The sequence below is a fragment of the Gobio gobio genome (assembly GCF_949357685.1).
Source record: "Gobio gobio genome assembly, chromosome: 14".
NCBI lineage: Eukaryota > Metazoa > Chordata > Actinopteri > Cypriniformes > Gobionidae > Gobio > Gobio gobio.
This window is the reverse complement of record NC_137107.1, coordinates 43,940,361-43,963,121: the sequence shown is the minus strand read 5'-3', so window position 1 is coordinate 43,963,121 and position 22,761 is coordinate 43,940,361. Positions and strand designations below refer to the sequence as shown.

The 22,761-nt window shown below is 38.4% G+C and overlaps 1 protein-coding gene across 1 annotated transcript in view; it reads left to right on the top strand.

The window, feature by feature from the left end:
• Positions 1 to 22,761, top strand: part of loxhd1a (lipoxygenase homology PLAT domains 1a) — a gene marked incomplete at both ends in the record, with an annotated part of 58,820 nt that overhangs the window by 22,276 nt on the left and 13,783 nt on the right. Inside the window, 14 exons of the mRNA XM_079834610.1 lie at positions 71 to 247; positions 476 to 617; positions 3,484 to 3,635; positions 3,707 to 3,840; positions 7,648 to 7,799; positions 7,905 to 8,009; positions 8,086 to 8,214; positions 8,610 to 8,774; positions 15,266 to 15,447; positions 15,793 to 15,909; positions 20,845 to 21,007; positions 21,128 to 21,279; positions 22,028 to 22,237; positions 22,345 to 22,468. Coding sequence (XP_079690736.1) covers positions 71 to 247; positions 476 to 617; positions 3,484 to 3,635; positions 3,707 to 3,840; positions 7,648 to 7,799; positions 7,905 to 8,009; positions 8,086 to 8,214; positions 8,610 to 8,774; positions 15,266 to 15,447; positions 15,793 to 15,909; positions 20,845 to 21,007; positions 21,128 to 21,279; positions 22,028 to 22,237; positions 22,345 to 22,468 — 2,104 coding nt within the window. The remainder of the gene's footprint in view (positions 1 to 70; positions 248 to 475; positions 618 to 3,483; positions 3,636 to 3,706; positions 3,841 to 7,647; positions 7,800 to 7,904; positions 8,010 to 8,085; positions 8,215 to 8,609; positions 8,775 to 15,265; positions 15,448 to 15,792; positions 15,910 to 20,844; positions 21,008 to 21,127; positions 21,280 to 22,027; positions 22,238 to 22,344; positions 22,469 to 22,761) is intronic.

Sequence of the window (22,761 nt, the reverse complement as noted above, 5' to 3'; positions counted from 1 at the left end):
AAGCTACAAGACGTTTCTGGAATATGATTGGTTGTGTCTGAGTAGAATACTCTCTCATTGGTTGATTAAGATTGAGGCCCTTGATGTGGGGCGGGTCTATAAGATCCGGATCGGCCATGACGGATCGGGAATAGGGGCTGGATGGTTTCTGGATAAAGTGGACGTTAAACGGCTGGTCATGGCAATGGTCAAACCAGAGAAAAAAGAGGAGGACAAGAAAGAAAAAAAGAAGAAAAAGAAGAAAAAGGTCAGTTTGGGGAAAGTCCAATTTGACATGTGGCCATTAGCTATTTGCTTCTAAACACAAAAGGTATATTTAGTAGTAAAGTAGTAAGAGTTAAATTAAGTCTAGAGTAACTTTAGTCCAGTCCAGCAAGTATTTGTTTAATAGGGACCAAATGTACAATTTTGACAAATCAGCTATTGAAAAACGAATATTGATCGATTATTATTTACTTTTTGCAATCATGTGTAGGAGGAAGAAGAGGAATCCCCAGGTGAATTGAAGGAGGTCGTTCGATCTTTCAGTTTCCCATGTGGCCGGTGGCTCGCTCGTGGGGAAGAAGATGGAGAGATACTCGTAGAGCTGTGTGCTGAGGATTACGAAGACCTAGAGGGTATTATATGTATATTATATAATGTAAATCAATTAATACATTTATAATTTATTCAATTAATTAAAAATAATGAATGAAACATATTCAAAATACATTTTGATTAAATAATAATTATAATATCATATTATTAATAAATGTATTAATTTTAAATGCATTTTATTTCATTTAAATCTTTGTCAAATGTTTTCCTCGTAAAGTCTGAGTGGGATTTGAATTGATAATATTAAAATAATATGATTGTAATTGATTTTAGATCAATTTAATGTAATAATAAAATACACTTGTTTACTCTTTTGTTATATAATATATGCATATCACAACCGACTGGTCCATCTGACCAATCAGAGTAGAGCAAGCTCGCGGAAAGGTGGGGTTTAGAGAGAACAAATCTTCGAACTAACCATTTTCAGACTTTTTGAGAAGTTAGGTAAATAATAATAAATTGGTACATTTATATAGCGCTTTTCTAGGCACTCAAAGCGCTTTACATAGAAGGGGGGAATCTCCTCAACCACCACCAATGTGCAGCACCACCTGGATGATGCGACGGCAGCCATATTGCGCCAGAACGCCCACCACACACCAGCTGATGGTGGAGAGGAGACAGAGTGATGAAGCCAATCATATATATATACAACCCCAAATCAGAAAAAGTTGGGACAGTATGGAAAACGCAAATAAAAAAAAAAAGAAGTGATTTCTAAATTTACTTTGACTTGTATTTCATTGCAGACAATATGAACACAAAATATTTCATGTTTTGTCTGCTCAACTTCATGTCATTTGTAAATATGCATCCTTTCCTGTCATTCAGACCTGCAACACATTTAAAAAAAAGTTGGGACAGTAAAGCATTTACCACTTTGTAATGTTGCCATTCCTTTTCACAACACTTAAAAGACGTTTAGGGACTGAAGACACCAAGTGATGAAGTGTTTCAGGTGTAATTTTGTCCCATTTTTCCTGCAAACAAGTCTTAAGGTGGGCAACAGTACGGGGTCTTCGTTGTCGCATTTTGCGCTTCAAAATTCTCTATTGGAGACAGGTCGGGACTGCAGGCAGGCCAGTCAAGTACCCGTACCCTCTTCCTCCGCAGCCAGGACTTTGTAATGTGTGCAGAATGTGGTTTTGCATTGTCTTGTTGAAATATGCATGGACGTCCCTGGAAAATATGTCTTCTTGAAGGCAGCATATTATGCTCCAAAATCTCTATGTACTTTTCAGCATTAATGGTGCCTTCACAGAAGTGCAAGTTACCTTCGCCAAGGGGACTGACACAACCCCATACCATGACAGACCCTGGCTTTTGGACTTGTTGCTGGTAACATTCTGGATGATCCTTTTCTTCTTTGGTCCGGAGCACACGGCGTCCATTCCTCCCAAAAAATACCTGAAATACTGATTCATCTGACCACAGTACACGTTTCCACTGTGTGGAAATAATAGGACAATAAATAAATAATAGGACAAGAATAATATGTTATCCCAGATGCCTCCGAGCCCAGAGAAGTCGACGGCGCTTCTGGACACTGTTAACATAGGGCTTCCTTTTGGCACAGTACAGTTTTAACTGGCATTTGTGGATGTAACTACGTATTGTGGTACTTGACAAAGGTTTGCTAAAGTAAGTCCTGAGCCCATGTGGTGATATCGCTTATAGATGAATGACGATTCTTGATGCAGTGCCGCCTGAGGGATCGGAGATCACGGTTGTTCAGCTTAGGCTTGCGCCCTTGTCCTTTACGCACTGAAATTCCTTCAGATTCCTTGAATATTTTAATTATGTTATGCACTGTTGAATGTGAAATATCCAAATCTCTTCCTATCTTTCTTTGAGGAACATTGTTTTTAAACATTTCAATAATTTTCTCACGTATTTGTTGGCAAACTGGCGATCCTCGGCCCATCTTTGCTCCTAAAGGATTATACCTTTCTTGGATGCTGCTTTTGTACCAAATCATAATTACAATCACCTGTTGACATCACCTGTTTCAAATCACATCATTATTTAACCATTTTACCTCATTACTAGCCCTAAATTGCTCCTGTCCCAACTTTTTTTGAAATGTGTTGCAGGTCTGAATGACAGGAAAGGATGCATATTTACAAATGGCATGAAGTTGACCAGACAAAACATGAAATATTTTGTTCATATTGTCTGCAATGAAATACAAGTCAAAGTAAATTAATAAATCACTTCTTTGTTTTTTTATTTGCGTTTTCCATACTGTCCCAACTTTTTCTGATTTGGGGTTGTATATAGGGTTGATATATATATATATATTTATATTATATATATATATATATATATATATATATATATATATATATATATATATATATATATATATATATATATATATATATATATATATATATATATATATACATATATATACATATGGGGATGATTAGGGGGCCATGATGGACAGAGGCCAATGGGAAGATTTGGCTAGGATGCCGGGGTTACACCCCTACTCTTTATTGAAGGACATCCTGGGTTTTTAAGTGTCCCCATCACTATACTGTGGTGTTAGGACCCACACAGACCACAGGGTGAGCGACCCCTGCTGGCCAACTCTACCAGCAGCTACCTAGTTTTCCCAGTTGGTCATCCAGGTACTGACCAGGCTCAGCCCTGCTTAGCTTCAGTGGGAAACCAGTCTTGGGCTACAGGGCGATATGGCTGCTGGCGATGTGCAATGTATGATATGGGAAAATTCAAGTGTTTTTTTGACCTTGTGCATGTAATCCTATTTTAGGAGACCTCTAATATAAATTAGGAAACTTTAAAGTAGCATAAAAGGGGCACTTTAAAATTCAATTCTGCATTTTGAGAACACTTTTGTGTGCTCGTGTGTTTTAGAAAACTCATATGAAGTTCATGTGGTCACTGGGAATATGATGGGGGCCGGAACCGATGCGGGTGTTTACGTCAACATCTATGGAGAAATGGGCGACACGGGCGAGAGAAAACTACGCAAGTCAAACCACCTTAACAAGTTTGAGCGCGGACAGGTGATGGGAATACAACACACCCACACATTCATACCGTATACAGAATGCACCTGAACGCGGATCATTTTCAGGAGGACATATTCACGATCACGGGGATGGATCTGGGGCAGTTGAAGAAACTGAGGATTCGTCACGACAACAAGCAGGCGAACGCTGCGTGGTACCTGGACCGCGTTGAGATCTTTGATACAAAAGATGAAACAATGTAAGTGTCGTGCACATATCTCAAAACACATCCCCCCGGTTTCACAGACCAGGCTTAAGCTAGTCCTAGATTATAATGCATGTTTGAGCTGTTTTAAAATATGTCAGTGTCATTGTTTTGTCTCACACCAGTAATGTTTTTTTTTTTCTTTTTTCTAGGGCACGTTTATAAAAGCTACTTAAATGCCGTAATTAAACTAAGGCCTAATCTAGGCCCTGTCTATGAAACCAGGCCTTAATGTATTTCTCAGTTATGTCTGATTTAAGTATTAACTTTGTCTCAGATGTTTCTTGTAAAATTCCTTAGGGCAGGGGTGTCCAATCCTGATCCTGGACGGCCACTGTCCTGCAAAGTTTAGCTCCAACCCCAATTAAACACACCTGAACCAGTTAATCAAGGTCTTACTAAGGAGGATACTAGAAACTTATAGGCAGGTGTGTTGAGGCAAGTTGGAGCTAAACTCTGCAGGGCAGTGACCCTCAAGGACCGAGTTTGGACACCCCTGCCTTAGGAGAAATGAAAATAGATGCAGATGAGTAAATTGTTGATGTATAGTAAGAATAGAGAGCTAAACAATTAATGTGGTTACCAGTTCAGATCTTTCAATCATGGGAATGTTAGATAAGAAATGTTTGAGTACATATTGAGATTTATGACTTCTGATTGCAGACTTTGCTATCAAGCAAACCTAAGCATAATTTGAGGCATCGTTTAGATCTTCTAGAGGAGACATGAGGTTTCTGAGCAGTGTTATTTTAGTATCATTAATATACTATATTGTTATCACACTATGGAACACCACAAGTGTGACTTTGTGCCATTTTGTACAAGATAAAAGCATTTCAAAACAAACGTCCTGGTTAAATATTAAAGCTGCAACGTTACATCAAAGGTCAAGCAAGAGTCTGGATCTAAATGCAGATAAAAAGGTGTTTAATGGCTCAAAACATGACACATATCCATGACTTGACCGTGGAATACATGACATGAAACGTAACTCTTGACCATAACACCATGAACCATGAAAGGCATGAACAAAGGAACAAGAGGCAAGACTGAGCCCATGGTTAAATAACTAAGAAAACAAAAGGATAACAAGTGATACCTTGAACTAACTGGCATGAACAGAAAGAACTACAAAGACCGTGAAAATAACTACATAAGATCATGAACTCACGAATGGCAGATTTCAAAATAAGAGACATGACAAAGTACAGAATCCTGACAAAAGCACACTAGTGTGATACATTTCTTTCATATTTTATTGAATATTGACAAAATTATCCACAAAAAAAGAAATACAAAACCTGCCCTAATTGAACAAAAATGAGTTGACAAAAATATCAAATTCAATCTTTGGTGATAATATAGCATAACAAAATATTTATAAACTATGATTTGTAGGACGGTCATTTTTGACTGGGAACACAATAAGGTGGAAAAAATCCCTAAAAAGTAAAAAAAAAATTATCCTAAAATTTTTGGGAAGTAGTTATACCCTGAGTAATATGTGAGTAAGTTTTAGTCCAATGCAATACCATTAACTCTTTTCCCGCCAGCCACCACCAGGGTTTTTGATCACTTTAACAAAAATGTAATGGTCCATAGAATATTTTGTTGTATGAATATCTGAACAGGCAATATATCAAAAGAAAGAGCAGAATATATATATATATATATATATATATATATATATATATATATATATATATATATATATATATATATATATATATATATATATATATATATATATATATATATATATATATATATATATATATATATATATATATATATATATATATTTTAATTCTAGCTTAATGCATTCCTTTTTTATCAACACTTAAATACGGGTAAAAAGCAACATTTTGAACAAAAAGCTGAGAAAATAAAATTTTTGTCGAAGACTACATCCAGATCAGATTTAGAGCGATGATCAAACACAGATGGAGTAGATCGAGTCCATCAACACCCCTAATGCTTTCACAGTCCTAGAGAGCGTCCTGGGTCGACATCTCGTTCAGTAACATTAGGCAGTTTTGTTTTATATGATGTTTAATGTTGATGATGACGTTATTTTACATATGTATCTTCTTGCAAACGATCGCTTAGTTTTTTGCTTCTTCTTCGCCTGGGTTTTAATCAGGAGATTCTGTACTCTTTCAGAAGATGTGTAATAGCGCCCCCTAGCGCATAACAGTGAAAACACAGAAACCTAGAAAATTCCGTGTTTGGCGGGGAAGGGTTTTCACACAAATAACTGAAAATTCCATGTTTTGGAAAGAGGTGCAGGTGCAGGTGCAGTGTGTAGTATTTATGAGGATCTATTGACAGAAATGCAACATAATATACATAACTATGTTTTCAGTGGTGTATAAAGACCTTACATAATGAACCGTTATGTTTTTATCACCTTAGAATGAGCCATTTCTATCTACATATGCGGGGTCCCCTTACAGTGAAGTCGCCATGTTTCTTCAGTAGCCCTAAACGGACAAACTGGTCTATAGAGCACTAGGCATTTTCCACTGCGTTATGTGATTTGCCCAAGTCACAGTGTAGGTAGGGTTTAGGGGTGGGGTCAGGTGAAGGGGATCATTTTCATTGTGTAATTTATAAACACCCATCAGTTTGAAAACACCCACAGATTTAGAAACGCCCACTTTTTTTTCTGCAGAGACCTAATACTCAAAGGGAGGGGTGAGCTTTGGGTGATTGCAATTCACAACCTCATCACTAGATGCCGTTAAAATTCACACACTGATTTTTCAAATTAAAAATGTGATACTTAAAGGGTTAGTTCACCCAAAAATGAAAATTCTGTCATTAATTACTCACCCTCATGTCGTTCGACACCCGTAAGACCTCCGTTCATATTCGGAACACAAATGAAGATATTTTTGTTGAAAGCTGATGGCTGAGAAAGGCTTCAGATAGGCCTCCATTGGCATTCAGTACATTTACACTCCCAAGACCCATAAAAGGCACTTAAAACGTTGTTACAAAGTCCATCTCACCACAGTGACTCTACAATCATTTTACGAAGCGACGACAATAGTTTTTGTGCGCAAAAAAAATCAAAATAACGACTTTATTCAACCTCTTCTTGTCTTCCTTGTGTGCCTCCACGACGCATGCGCGAGAATATGACGTAGCGCCGGTGTTCGGGAATCCATGAAATGCACACTTTAACCCCATTTGGAGCACTACACCGAGACCTAAAGCACGATCAATGTAGAATTCAACAGCTAAGTTTACGCGCGTCTTCCTCTGCTTGTAAACAAATCGCTTCTGGGTCATGTGTCCGAACGCCGGATCTGCGTCATATTCTCGCGCATGCGTCGTGAAGGCATACACGGAAGACAAGAACAAGTTGGATAAAAGTGTTATTTTGATTTTTGTTTGCGCACAAAAACTATTGTTGTCGCATCGTAAAATGATTGTAGAGTCACTGTAGTGAGATGGAATTTGTAACGACGTTTTAAGTGCCTTTTATGGGTCTTGGGAGTGTAAATGTACTGAATGCCAATGGAGGCCTATCTGAAGCCTTTCTCAGCCATCAGCTTTCAACAAAAATATCTTCATTTGTGTTCCGAAGATGAACGGAGGTCTTACGGGTGTCGAACGACATGAGGGTGAGTAATGACAGAATTTTCATTTTTGGGTGAACTAACCCTTTAAGACTCAATTTGCTTAATCTAATCTCATTACTGTGTATGGAGAAACAATTGAGACGTTAAATAGATCTCATTTGTTATTTTCTCTTTCGTGTGCGGTGTGTTGACCGTGTTTGTGTGTGTTCAGGTATTTTTTTCCATGTCAGCGCTGGTTGGCAGTTGACGAGGACGACGGGCAGCTGTGCCGTGAGTTAGTGCCTGTGGACGAGGCTTTCATGAAGATGGAAGGAGATGAAGAAGACGAGTCATCACCTGCTCAACTTGGATTAGAGCAAAAAGGTTCTGAATGTTACACAAGCATTCTGCTTTAACCTTTTAGTATTTGTTCATAGCATTCATGCATTGATTATGTGTGTGTGTGTGTGTGTGTGTGTGTGTGTGTAGCCATGTCAACCACATTCACAATGAGAGTAAAAACAGGGGAGAAGAAGAACGCTGGGACAGATGCAAATGTTTACACCATTCTTTACGGAACCAAAGATGACACAGGTAACATGGAAGCATTGCATTTCTTTAGTACTATTCGCCTTTCAGCTACGGAAAAGTGTGTTTGTGTTTGTGCCAGGGATCATTAATCTAAAGTCCTCTAAGAACCATAAGAACAAGTTTGAGTTGGGAATGATCGAGGAGTTCACCATTGAGGCTGTGGACATCGGAAAACTCAAGAGAATCCGCATCGGACACGACAACGCAGGTGCGCACGTGCACACACTCACAGCAAATATCACTCTATTAATGTTTAACTTATTGAAATTGACTGAATCTACAATCTGATCCAAAATATATCTTTCCTTGTATTTTAGAGTATATTTAAAACTTACAAAACTTGGTAAAAAGTTAACATGCATTTGGCAAAACATATCTTTTGTGCTTGTATAATGAATTCATTGAGGTTTATGCATTCATAACGAAAATGATGGTTTATTTATGTCCATATGAATCTGTGTATCAGTGACTGAATCCTACAGACAGTTACTTACAGTGTACGTGTGTGTATGTGTGCATGTGTCTCTGTGGATGTATACTGTACGTGTTTGTGTGTGTGTGTGTGTGTGTGTGTGTGGGGCGGGGTTTGCCCTGTTTTCTCAGGTGGCTCTCCAGGCTGGTTTCTGGACTGGGTGGAGATCGATGCTCCGTCTCTGGGTCAGCTTCTGCGGTTTCCATGTGGCCGCTGGCTGGATAAAGGAGAAGATGATGGTGCCATTGACAGAGACCTGTACCCTAATGAACTGCAGACACACCTCTACACTCCCTGTATGACACACACCTACACACGAGTGTATAGCTATACTCTACAGATGTTAGAGTTTTTACAAAGCTAATTATAATGATTACAGACTAATACTAAACCTTATTTACTTTATATATTAATAATTGTATCTTTGAGGATGTCTTCAACAGGAGGATTCTATCAGATTTAGCTCACTGGTAGTAAAAACAAACAATTGTTTACCTAAATGGAGACTTTTTTTTGCTCTTAAAGTGCACCTATTATGCTTTTTCGAATATCCCCTTTCACGCAGTGTGTAATATGGCTGTCTGTGAATGTAAATGGTCTGCAAAGTGCACGATAAATAAAGTTAGTCTCCCAAAAGAGAGAATCGACTCTGAACCGCCTAAAAGAGTTGTCAGGAATTCTAGTCTCACTTCCGTTTGCAACACATTTGCATAATTCCAGAAGGAATTACAGTTGAAACTACTCATAATGTATGATAAACTGAGTAGCTTATCACTGAGAAACGTCCTGCTCAAGTCGTCCTTGCGATGGAGGATTGGGTTGAATAATTAGCTCTCTCAATGTTTCATCATCGGACTCGTGCTTAGATTGATATGGTCAAATCGACTTCATCGTTACTGTCTTTACAGTGTGTACAATAGCTGAGCTTTAGGAAGCCTCCAGAGCTGAAGTTCAGTCATGGTAATGGGCGTTTAGCTTCCGACACGCGCTGTACGCGGTAGACCAATCACAACAGACTAGGTCATCTGACCAATCAGAGCAGAGCAGACCAATCACAACACACTAGGTCATCTGACCAATCAGAGCAGAGCAGACCAATCACAACAGACTGGGCCGTCTGACCAATCAGAGCAGAGCAGACTAATAAAAAAACCCCTAAACTGATTAAAAGATAAACAGGGCATTGTTATTTCAGTGCTGTTATTTAAACAGACAGTTTGCCTCATACATTCAGTTCAACTGAACTATGCATTTGCATTTTAAACACTTTAACACATTATGTTCTAGCCTTGTCCATACAATAAATGCACGCTCTTAAATGAGTGAGCTTCAACTTGGCATGAATCAAAAATCAAATCAGAGCTTTATATCACTATTTACAAGATACGTCACGAATACAACTCCTCGTAATTTACACCTTAAGGGATAGTTTACCCAAAAATGAAAATTCTGTCATCATTTCCTCACCCTCAAGTTGTTCCAAACCTGTATGAGTTTATTTGTTCTGCTGAACACAAAGGAAGATATTTTGAAGAATGTTTGTACCCAAGAAGATCCATCCACTACCATAGTGGGAAAAAATACTATAGTAGTCAATGACTGCCGAGATCTGCTTGGGTACAAACATTCTTCCAAATATCTTCCTTTGAGTTCTTGATTTCAATTAACAAAATCAATTTTTAATAGTTTTAGTTAACAATAATAACTCTAAGTATACTCTAAACTAGGGATGCACCGAATCCAAATTTTTGGGGTTCGGCCGAATACCGAATCCACTGGTTACAGTTTTTTACAATCGCTATGACAATTTTTTTCAACGCTTTTAACAAATTTCATAAACTCTTAATGCACCACCACACACAATTGGCAAAACGGTTAATTTCATGTTCAAAATCACACATTGTAAACTAAACTCTAACACTTATTTTCTAAATAAAATAACACACTAGCACAGGGTTCCTCAAATCTTGCCCTGGAGGGACAATGCGCTGCAGAGTTTAGCTCCAACCCTGATCAAACTCACCTACCTGTGATTTTCTAATGAACCTGAAGACATTGATTAGCATGTTCAGGTGTGTTTTATTAGGGTTAAAGCTAAACTCTGCAGGGAAGTGGATCTCGTGGGCCAGATTTGAGGATCCCTGCACTAACACAATACACTAACACATGTTCTTTTCCAACAGGAACATTTAGTCAATCATAGCACAATGTTATAAAAACACTAGATGGAATTACAGAAACTGCATTATTTTATGTGTCAGGTCTGCCCTTATACAATAGACTGTATATTTTATTGATCATAGATTGTGTGTCGTTTGAAGACTCTCCACATTTGTGTTTTGTTGGGTTTAGTAAATGCATGCATTTTGTTTCTTTTGCTGCAGAAATTCAATACAAAAAATGAATAACCAATCTCAGGGTAGTTTTATAGAATGCCCTTCAGTTTTATTTCATTACCAGCAATCACCATGTTGACAATAGCAAGTTCCTGTTCTTCATTTAGGAGCTTTCCTCTGCCCCCTGAGGGAGGTATAGATGTTGAATCCTTAGAGGGACAAAATACAGTTTCATATTAGAGACCAGAGGCATATAGTCACTGAAATACATGGTAAAAGTATTTATTCTTTGGAGAAGGAGAAGCCCTTATATAATATCTGTTGGTTTCTGGAAAAAAATCTGGATAATGGATGCCACTGTGTCCCGGCTGAGATTTGGCTGTACTCGTTCACCAGCCCCTCTGATAGCCTGTGGTTTATGACATGGCCTATGATAGTAGGTCTTATTTCATCAGTTACCATAATTCTGGATCTTCTTTGAATGTCACCATGCATTCACCCTCCTCAATCTCTACCTTGCCCTTGTCCAGGCATTCCTCTCCCTTGCTCTTGTCCCATTCCTCTCCCTTGTCCTGGTACTCATCTTCCTCTCCCTCATAAAGGCATTTTTCTTACTTTCTTTGTGTTGCTCTATATCCCTTTTCCACACAAGATCAGCCCAAAGATGTCCTCTTTTACTGTATACCATATGGTCATGAGATTGAAAGAACATCAACATCTGAACAAATTCCTAGATGGGAATCAGCTGGGATTTATATATTTGCATAACTTCTGTTTTACATAACTTACAATTTTATTCCATTGTTACTGTTTCTCAGTAACAATGGAATAAAATACAGGGGATATATTTGTGTTTCAATCCTCAATATAAATAGCTGTTCACTTTTACTTTAGTCTATAAGGTTAGGGTTTAAAACATGATGTTATCTGTTCTGACATACAGTGTTAAAGCGTTGGTAAATTTGGCAGTGAAAATCCATTGTTTTGGTCTTAGTTGAGCTTGTGTGTATAAGAAGTTCAAACATTTTAAATTTGTGTTAACTGTATGCATTTTGTGTAAAAGCAACAATAAATGTGTTAATTGTATAGCCTACACAGACAGATGTTGTGCTAACTGCTTTAAGAGTTTAGGAAATGTGTTAAAAGTATTGATAAAATTGTCATAGCGATTGTAAAAAACTGTAAGATTCTACCGAAACCGAATATCAAATCCTACTCCCATTATCACAGTAATCACATTAATGAAGTAAACAACGTCCACAGCAGTGTAGGGATGCTCATATTGACCGTTTAACCGTTAACCGAACGTAAGAACTTTGACCGATTAATGCTAAACGGTTAAACAGTTAAACGGTTTAAAGGTTTTTGTAAGGTTTTTTTTTTACGTGTTTTTTTTTTTTTTTTTTTGCTGCGTGGTTAAAGAAAAATATGCTGTATTTGTTCACTCGGAGCGCATCGGCACGTGCTCTAACCAGACATATTTCGCAAAATGAAGCAATGGGAAAGAAGAATCGTACTGTGTGGGACCATTTCGAGTTTTTCGACAGAAAGGGCGACGAAGTTCCTTGCAAAATATGCTACGCGGTATTAAAATACAGCAGCAGGACAAGCTCCTGACTGGTGGAAAGCAAATGAAAGGCGCTTCCCGAGGCTGGCCGCTCTAGCGAGGCGTTATCTCTGTATTCCTGGGGCACCAGTGCCATCTGAAGCCTTGTTTAAGGCTTTTCGTAGTGTGGTTTTGGTCAAGTTTACTAAAGTAAACATTGTCACGCATGTTCTTATCGCCGCTGTTTCCTGATGGTTTATAGAACAATTACGCCGAGTCGCTCTTTGTCGTTTCAAAGGACAGCACAATGGCACAACCGCAGTCAGCAGAGGCTTGCGCTGCGGAGACAGACGAAAGTAGGCTATAAACAAGTCTTTAGAGGGTGTTTTCTGTCAACAGGCTCACATCACTTCACATTGAGGTAGGCCTGCTATTTTTATTTGACAAAAAAAAACTATTCCGGTTCTTCAAAGCTTCAAACGGATTTGAAACGGATAAAATAAACCCGTGAAAAAAGTGTCTTTTTAACGGGTCACAGACACTCGTCAATCGTATTTTTATTTAATGCCAATTCAATATTATAATCTTATCAGTTAACTGTTAATAATCGGATAATGAGCAGCAGTTGTCGGTTGGGAAAATGAACCGAAATGAGCATCCCTACAGCAGTGTATTTTTAATTTAATTTAATTTGAATTAAGTCAAGTCAAGTCAACCTTATTTATATAGCGATTTTAACAATGCAGATTGTTTCAAAGCAGCTTTACAGTGTTAAACAGGAAAATAATGCATCTGAATTTTATTCGGCCGTATAGCCATTCTGGAGAAAACGGTGATGTCATCAGTTCATTTAAATTATCATACAATTATCATAGTGACAATGTGGGCATTAGAACAGTAATTAGATCAGTAATTTAGTTTATATGTTTAATTTAGTTTAATAATTCGATTTATTTGGATATTTAGTTGAAAAATGTAGTGTCCCCAACTGAGCAAGCCAAGCCAGAGGCAACAGTGGCAAGGAAACCAAAACCCCATCAGGTGACCTAATGGAGAAAAATAAACCTTGGGAGAAACCAGGCTCAGTCGGGTGCCAGTTCTCCTCTGGCCAATTAACAAGCAGTGTATGATTATTATTCTGGCAACTTTACAGGTCAGAGATCATAATAGATCAGAATATTCGAAAGATCGGAGGCAACACGCCGGAGACGGGTTTATTGAGGATGATGTGTTGATTAAATAATTATTAAATAGGAATAATCGAAAGATCGGAGTCATCACGCCGGAGACGGGTTTATTGAGGATGCCGTATTGATTAAACAATTATTAAATTGCAATATTCGAAAGATTGGAGTCATCACGCCGGAGACGGGTTTATTGAGGATGCCTTGTCAATGAGGCAATTTTAGGGGGAGTCTAATTGACGTGTCTCTGCAGACACTTCAGGGTCATGTGTTGGTCATGTCTGGGCGCAGGTCCACCATCTGATCTGGATACGGCCTGGATCCGGCTGAATGCAGTAAACCTCGGGATAAAACAGAGAGACTATCATTAGCGTAGATGCCATTCTTCTGATGATGTAACGAGTACATCAGGTGTTATGGGAAGTGTTCCCGGTTCCGGCTGACCTAGTTAATGCAGTGAAAAAGTATTTTATGTGTATGCCATAGTAAAGAGATGTGTTTTAAGTCTAGATTTAAACTGACAGAGCGTGTCTGCTTCCCGTCCAATGTTAGGAAGACTGTTCCAGAGTTTAGGTGCTAAATTAAGAACAGGCAACATTATGCCAGGATGACTGTCCTTCCTTTGCCGCACCTGAAGTTGCTGCATTTAGGCGGCTGTCTGTAGATTCCTTCATGCACATCTCGTATTCTTGCGGATGTTTCATACACAAAGGTTTAACAGCGGCTATTGTTTAGGGTCCTTGCCACCACCAGACAAATCGGCATTGTAAATTGAACATGTAGCTTGACTTGAATCGCCTTCTTTTGACTGAAAATACTGCCAAACAACACGTTTTCTGTGCACGAGTTCCATTTTCGCTTCCTCACAGCCGACTGCATTCGAACGGTCCACTTAGTGAACACTTTCCCATAATCAACGGCGACGTCATTACGTTCGGCCAGCGGGGCGCGCGTAGTGCAAACCTAGGGTTCGGTTCGGTGGAAAAAAGGATAGCCCAATATTCGGCCAAATCCGAACCCGAATCCTGGATTCGGTGCATCCCTACTCTAAACACAATTTGTGTATTTTTAGAAGTGATTATAACCCTTATTTTCTATGTTTTGGGTAGATTATATCTCTAAAAGGAGATTTTAAAGACAAAAAACAGACTCAGATGTCTTCATCATTCTGTACGGGCAGAACGGAGCTTTTATTCACAAATAAACATTCATCAACTCACACATCAGTTGTGGTAAATGGAAGCGTGCGAAAACCAATGAGGTTCATTCTCGTGTTACGCATCACGTTTGAGCTTCGGCAAGAACCAATGAGGTTCATTCTCGTGTTACGCAGCACGTTTGAGCTTCGGCGAGAACCAATGAGGTTAATTCTCGCGTTACGCAGCACGTTTGAGCTTCGGCGAGAACCAATGAGGTTAATTCTCGCGTTACGCAGCACGTTTGAGCTTCGGCAAGAACCAATGAGGTTCATTCTCGTGTTACGCAGCACGTTTGAAGCATTAGCTAATTTCTGGGGACATTTTATTTTTGCAGTTTTGTCCCCAAATGTATAATTAGGTCAAAAGTACACGCATACAGATATCCTGAAACTAGAAACTCACATGTCAATGTACAGCTGTATCCTAATGCTTCATAAATACAGACGGATGCAAATTTGTGCCTCAACATACAACCCACACGGTCCGTTTGTGATTTATGTGCATTCCTCTTCTGTGTTGCAGTTGTTCCCTATGAGATTAAAATCTTCACCAGTGATATATTTGCTGCGGGAACAGACTCAGATGTCTTCATCATTCTGTACGGGCAGAACGGAGTGTGCTCATCTCAGAAATCTCTGTGCGTCAATAAGAGAGAGAGGAAGATGTATTTTGAACGAGGGGCGGAAGACATGTTCATTGTAGAGGTAAATGAGTGGAATGACGTTTCTCTGCCGGTCATCAGTATGTGTTGTGTTTTGAAAGCTAATGCTACCTGTCCTGCTTCGTTTGAAAAACCTGATATAGTTTTACCATGAAAATAGCCCCGGAAGCTGGCGTGGTATTAAAATACAAACAAACTCACTTCATTTGCTAAGCTTTGCTGGTGAAGCAACACCAGACCAGTACAAACTGGCATAAACCAGCCTGGACAAAATTCCTCTTGGTCTTAGCTGGTCTTTTCTTCTTAACTTTTCACTTTTCTATCAATAATTCAAAGACGGGCTTACACAGACAACAATGATGATGATGATGATTCTGGGCTTCTGCAGTTGGAGGACATCGGAGATATCATTGAGAAAATCCGTATTGGTCACGATAATCGTGGGGTGAATCCTGGCTGGCATTTAGACCGTGTGGAAATTCGCAGACTGCTCCGGAAAGGGAAGGTATCAAGCTTTTTTGTACCATACTTTATTAAACTTTACCTGTGTTCAAATCTGCATCTACTGTACGGTTCAATGTGACAGACTTCTTAAAATGCAGTTGTTTTTGTCTAATCTTAGCCTACAGATATACAAAAACAACATATCCTGCCAATTTCAGCTCCCTAAATATCCCCCAAAACAGCAAACTGTGGTTGATCCTTTCACATGTTGGTCAGACTTTGCCTTCCTGCCTAAGTAGGCGTTTGATCAGACTGAGCTACAATGTGGACCAGATACTGTACATTGGTTTTAAAGGGTTAGTTCACCCAACAATGAAAAATCTGTCATTAATTCCTCACCCTCATGTCTTTCCAAACCTGTAAGACTTTCGTTCATCTTCAAAACACAAATGAAGATCTTTTTGATGAAATCTGAGAGCTTTCTGTTCCTCCATTGACAGCTACACAACTGACAGTTTGACACTTAAACAGTTCATAAAGAGATCATAAAACTAATCCACATGAATCGAGCCGTTTAGTCCAAATTGTCTGAAGAGACTCGATCGCTTTATATGATGAACAGATTTAGAATTTAGGCTTTTATTCACAAATAAACATTCATCAACTCACACATCAGTTGTGGTAAATGGAAGCGTGCGAAAACCATTGAGGTTCATTCTCGTGTTACGCATCACGTTTGAGCTTCGGCAAGAACCAATGAGGTTCATTCTCGTGTTACGCATCACGTTTGAGCTTCGGCAAGAACCAAGGAGGTTCATTCTCGTGTTACGCAGCACGTTTGAGCTTCGGCGAGAACCAATGAGGTTCATTCTCGTGTTACGCATCACGTTTGAGCTTCGGCGAGAACCAATGAGGTTCATTCTCGTGTTACGCATCACTTTTGAGCTTCGGCGAGAACGAATGAGGTTAATTCTCGTGTTACGCAGCACGTTTGAGCTTCGGCGAGAACCAATGAGGTTAATTCTCGTGTTACGCATCACGTTTGAGCTTCGGCGAGAAACCAATGAGGTTCATTCTCGTGTTACGCATCACGTTTGAGCTTCGGCGAGAACCAATGAGGTTCATTCTCGTGTTACGCATCACGTTTGAGCTTCGGCAAGAACCAATGAGGTTCATTCTCGTGTTACGCATCACGTTTGAGCTTCGGCGAGAACCAATGAGGTTCATTCTCGTGTTACGCATCACTTTTGAGCTTCGGCGAGAACGAATGAGGTTAATTCTCGTGTTACGCAGCACATTTGAGCTTCGGCGAGAACCAATGAGGTTAATTCTCGTGTTACGCATCACGTTTGAGCTTCGGCGAGAAACCAATGAGGTTCATTCTCGTGTTACGCATCACGTTTGAGCTTCGGCAAGAACCAATGAGGTTAATTCTCGCACATCATGCAAGTTTGGTTGAGCTTCTGTTTATTTTCACTGATCAATGTTTAAATGTGAATAAAAGCTTAATTCAATCTGTTAATCTTATACAGTGATATGATGAAAATTTCAGAAATTTTGGACTAAACTATTCATTTAGATTAGTTTTACGATGTATTTATGAACTTTTTGAAGCGTTAAAGGGGTAGTTGTGTAGCTGTCAATGGAAACCTCTCAGATTTCATCAAAAATATCTTAATTTGTCTTCCGAAGATCGTACAGGTTTGGAACAACATTAAGGGGGAGTAATTAATGACAGAAATTTTTGTGAACTATCCCTTTAATTCTGGCAACGTGAAACTAGGTTGAGTCTAGAATGTTCCTGTCTGGCTGTGGAAAACCTTTTCCTCTCCACTGTCTGTCGTACACCCATTTCATTGACCCACATCTGCTCTCTGTTGTCTTGTGTATAATTAGTTCCAGTGACTAATCTTCTCTGACCTGTAGCTCCACTCCAGCGCTATCTGTGTACAGTAGAAGAGTGAAACGCTCTAGTGCCGTGAAACGCTCTAGTGCCGTCAAGCACATCACACCAGTGTGTCAACACACACGTCCACCAGTAGAAACAGTGCATTCACGCTAATGTTCAAAAATTGAAATTAATACTTTTACTCAGCAACGATGCATTTAATTGATCAAATCAGTAAAGACATTTAGAATATTAGAAACGATTTTCAAATAAATGCTGCTCTTTTGAACTTTCTATTGATAAAAGAATCCTGAATCAAATTTTCATGGTTTCCACAAAAAATATTAAGCAGCACAACTGTGTTCAACATCAGTGTTGGGCCGTAACGCATTATTTAGTACTTTTTTAATGCTTTATAATCCCAAAATAGGAATTAGAGTATAGTTCCAAGCCCATGTCACTATATCTTACAGCTGCGATACATCGATAGAGTGTTTTATCATCTAGATTGTAAAAACGAGAAATAGCTTTTTTCAAAGGAAGCCTCAGGTAGTCGCTACGTCATCTATCTAATACCTACTCTGACTGGTAAGCGACTGCGAGGCGGGTTCCACCAATGAAAACAAACTCAGCATGCAGAGAGTACAGTTATGCGTTCTGTTTCTGGAAATACAATCATTTTGAGTTTATTTCTGTCAAAGGCTAGAACATTATCGTAAGGCTAGATGTGATAAAAACACATTTAAATACAATGTCATGAAATAGTTCCGTGTTGCCAATCAACAACCTACACATCCCAGCATAAACGCTCTTGTTATTAAAGGGGTTATGTTCACAAACCACTCTAATTTGAACAGGCAAGCATATGCGTGATTTGGCATGGCAGCCAGTTCGAATAATAAATATCCTAACCATTGCCTGACCTAAATGCAGAAAAACATATGCGTTTTCTTCAAATTCTGAATGGATTATCGCCTAGTGTGTGCATAAACGCACTCCCTTTTATAATTACTAAGTGGTCTCGCAAAGTTCTGCTAATCGATTAAGCTGCCTGTATAATAAATATCTTATTTAGCCTACTTGTCTACACTTTTGTGTTTCAAGTTTAATTCTTACGAGAGGATCTGAGTGTGCAGATCTCAGCACTGGACAAAAACTCACGTGTTGAGTGGTGGGGGAACTTAAACATATCTGATTGGCCATTGCGTCAGATGTTTGTGATTGGCAACATTGCTCAATGCTGCAAAAATATGTAAATAAAAAAAACTATTTATATTAGTTTTGATACTCTCAAGAGCACAATCACCAAATCAGTTTATGTTTATCAGTTTATGATGAGAGTATTTGCGTGCACTGAACAAAACTCCAGTGTTTCAGCGATTACTAATCTTAACACCTCTGATTGGCCATTAGCAATGCGTAAAAAATTTGATGCAACATGAGCATGTAAGACCCGCAAAAATGAATTCCAAGGACGGTAACGATAGCAGTTTGAAGGTCGCTGCGCGTTCAGTGTTTTCGGCTGGGTAGAATGGATTATTTCTAATTTATCTTTAAATCTGACTCCATTTTATCATAATCTCGAATTTAGGATAGAATGCCAATTGGTTGTTTGGTCAATTATATTTAATAGTTAGTCCAACATTTAATCATTCTGTTTAACCCTTTGTTGCCATAATCTACTAGAGAATTATGGAGTAAGTCAGAATAGATTGAAAATGTAACAATTTATTAACAGTCAGGTAATGTATAATGCCAATTACATTATCAATTCAAAGATAATCCATACACAACATCAAATACTCTGTAGCAAAGAATAAGATATTGATACCTGACTTCTGAATATTACATAACGCAGAGCGTTACGGGCCAACCTCATTACAGTATTGCGCCTCGAACTCACTGCTACATCGCTTTAAGTAACTCAGACCAGATCGAAACCTCTTTCAAATGGAAACATCTGATAACAAAGGGAATTTAAATTGAATTGCACTCCCATCTGTCTGTCTTGAAAAGAAACCAAATGGCTCCAACAGCCACACCCACCATCATAAGCTAAATATCTCTAAGCTCTAAAAACTCTTATTAACTTCTTGTATACTTCTGTGGTTATACGACTTTTGTACCAGTCGCATTGAGACATTTCAAACGATATTAAACACATATAATACTGTATAGTGAGAATTGACATTAAATCCAATAGATTTTGGGTATATTTCGGGTGACCTCTTCAGGAGAGGGAATCAGGAGTTTGGGGGAAGTTTCAGGTAAAAAGAAATACATGTAAATTAGAGCCATTCTCACTCCGTGTGATGTATGAGTGGATTCTCCTCCACCAGACAATCTGGCCTTATGCAAGTTTTCACAGTCTTTCAAGCAGATCTAAATTTGGGGTGGGGGCTAGTAACGTAACTAGTAATGTAACTACTTTTGAAATAAAGTAATCAGAACATTAACGCGATTACTTTTAAAAGGAGCAATCAGTCATTCAGTTACATTTACAGAGTAACTTGCACAACACTGTTCAACATTGCTAATAATATTAAGAAATGTTTAATGAGCAGCAAATCATCATATTAGAATCATGTGACACTGACGACTGGAGTAATGATGCTGGAAATGTAGCTGACATCACAGGAATACATTACATTTGAACATATATTAAAATAGTAAATAGTTATTTTGAATTGTAATAATATTTCATAATATTCCTCTTGCATGCTTAATGAAAATGAAGGTTTCATTTTTGTTATTTTTGCATTAAATTGTCACTTCATTAAAATGTGTCCCCAAACTTTTGAACAACCACAAACTTGATACCTTTACATTGCCTATCTGATGGATTTTAATATTTGATTTGATTTCTAATATGATTATTTTACTCAAATTTACTTCTATCCCATTGTCTGGCCAAACATGCAGCCCAGTCAGATAACAACCACTCAAACAAACAGAAGAATGTTGTAAAAGCGCCACTGAAACAGTATCTTTTACACTGGAAGTCAACCTATGTAGGGTTACATTTTAAGTGAAGATAAAGTGATAAGGACTAAAGGAAAAGACTAATATTCAACATGCCAAGACTGAAACATGTGTGTGTACATGCAGGGCTCTGAGACAGCAATTTTCCCGTGTGAGGGATGGTTGGCTCGCTCGGAGGAGGACGGCGAGACGATTCGAGAGCTGGTGCCGTCTGACATCATCGTACAGAAACTATCACGAGACGGAACCCTCAAAGTCATCGAGACGGAGGTGGACGACGCGCTGGAGAGTAAGTCAAACTATTCATGTTTCAATTCATGCATTTCCTGTGAATGAATCCCATGACCTTAGCGTTGCTAGTGTCATGCTCTGCTGTTTGAGCTATAAAAATGTAATGTGTGTGTTGCAGTACACACCTATACAGTGACAGTAAACACAGGAGATGTGTATGGAGCGGGCACTGATGCAAACGTGTTCATCACTCTTTATGGAGACATGGGCGACACTGGAGAACGCAAACTCAGCAAGTCTGAGAACAGCAACAAGTTTGAGAGAGGATCGGTGAGACACACACACACACACACACACACACACACACACACACACACACACACACACACACACACACACACACACACACACACACACACACACACACACACACATACAGATGCATTTCTGCCTTTATGAGGACATCATCCTAATGATTCTTAATCTTATGTAAAATTTGGACTTTTATGAAGCTATTTCCCATCTGGCAATGTCCTCAAAGTTTGTTTTATTATCCATGTCAGATATACATTTTTATCCCATGAAGTAACTCACAAAAACGAACTCACACTATATATTTATATTAGGGCTGTCAAAAGATTAATCGCGATTAATCGCATCCAAAATAAATGTTTGTGTTTACATAATATATGTGTGTGTACTCTGTTAATTATTATTTATATATAAATACACACACATTCATGTATATATTTAAGAAATATTTGCATGTATATACATTTATATAATCTATAATATATATAAATATAAATGTTTTATATATAAAAATTATATTTTTTTCTTAAATATATACATGCTTGTGTGTGTTTTTATATGTAAATAATAATTAACAGAGTACACACACATATATTATGTAAACACAAACTTTTATTTTGGAAGCGATTAATCGCGTTTAATCTTTTGACAGCCCTAATATATTAATAACTTTCGACCAATTTAATGCATCCTTGCTGAATAAAAGTGCTGATCTCAAACTTTTGAACCGATTGGCTGCTGACAACGACTGCTTCTGATTGGTCAGGTGGATACGTTTACTTTGGAGGCAGTGGATCTGGGCCAGGTGTTCAAGATCCGCATTCGCCATGACAACAGCATGCTGAGTGCCGATTGGTACCTGGACCAGGTGGAAGTGATGGACCAAGACACAGAGGAAGTGTTTCTGTTTTTGTGTGAGCGATGGCTCTCAAGAAAGAGGGAGGACAAACGGATCGACAGGGTGTTCTACGTTAAGGTCTGCCTGCATGTGTGCATGCGTGCGCCCGTGCATGCATGCGTTAACAATGTTGTGTTACAGAATGGTCCAAAGTGCATCTACATATTCTGTGTGTGTGTATGTAGGGGTATGAGGGAGAGCGAGAGACCGCCTTCTGTCCAATTAAAAAAGTGGCAAATCTTGACAGCAACATGAACAAGAAAAACAAGAAACGGCATTCAAATGAAGATGAAGAAGAGGAAGGATCACGTATGTATAACGTATAGAGTCCCACCACTACAGAACATACAGTGGGCTTCAAAATTCGGAGACTATTTATTATTTCAGCTACAATTTTCATTACAAATTACATTATCAGCGAAACAACTTGAGTGAAATTAATTTGAGAATTGTGCATTCGATTTTTTGACCATTGAATAGAGCGGAATCTGAAATATTTAATCATAATTATTATTTGTATTTTATTTATTAAACATGCCAATTTAAATATTCTGTAAAATCATTTGTAATTATTATTGTTTATTTAATTAATAATAATTAAA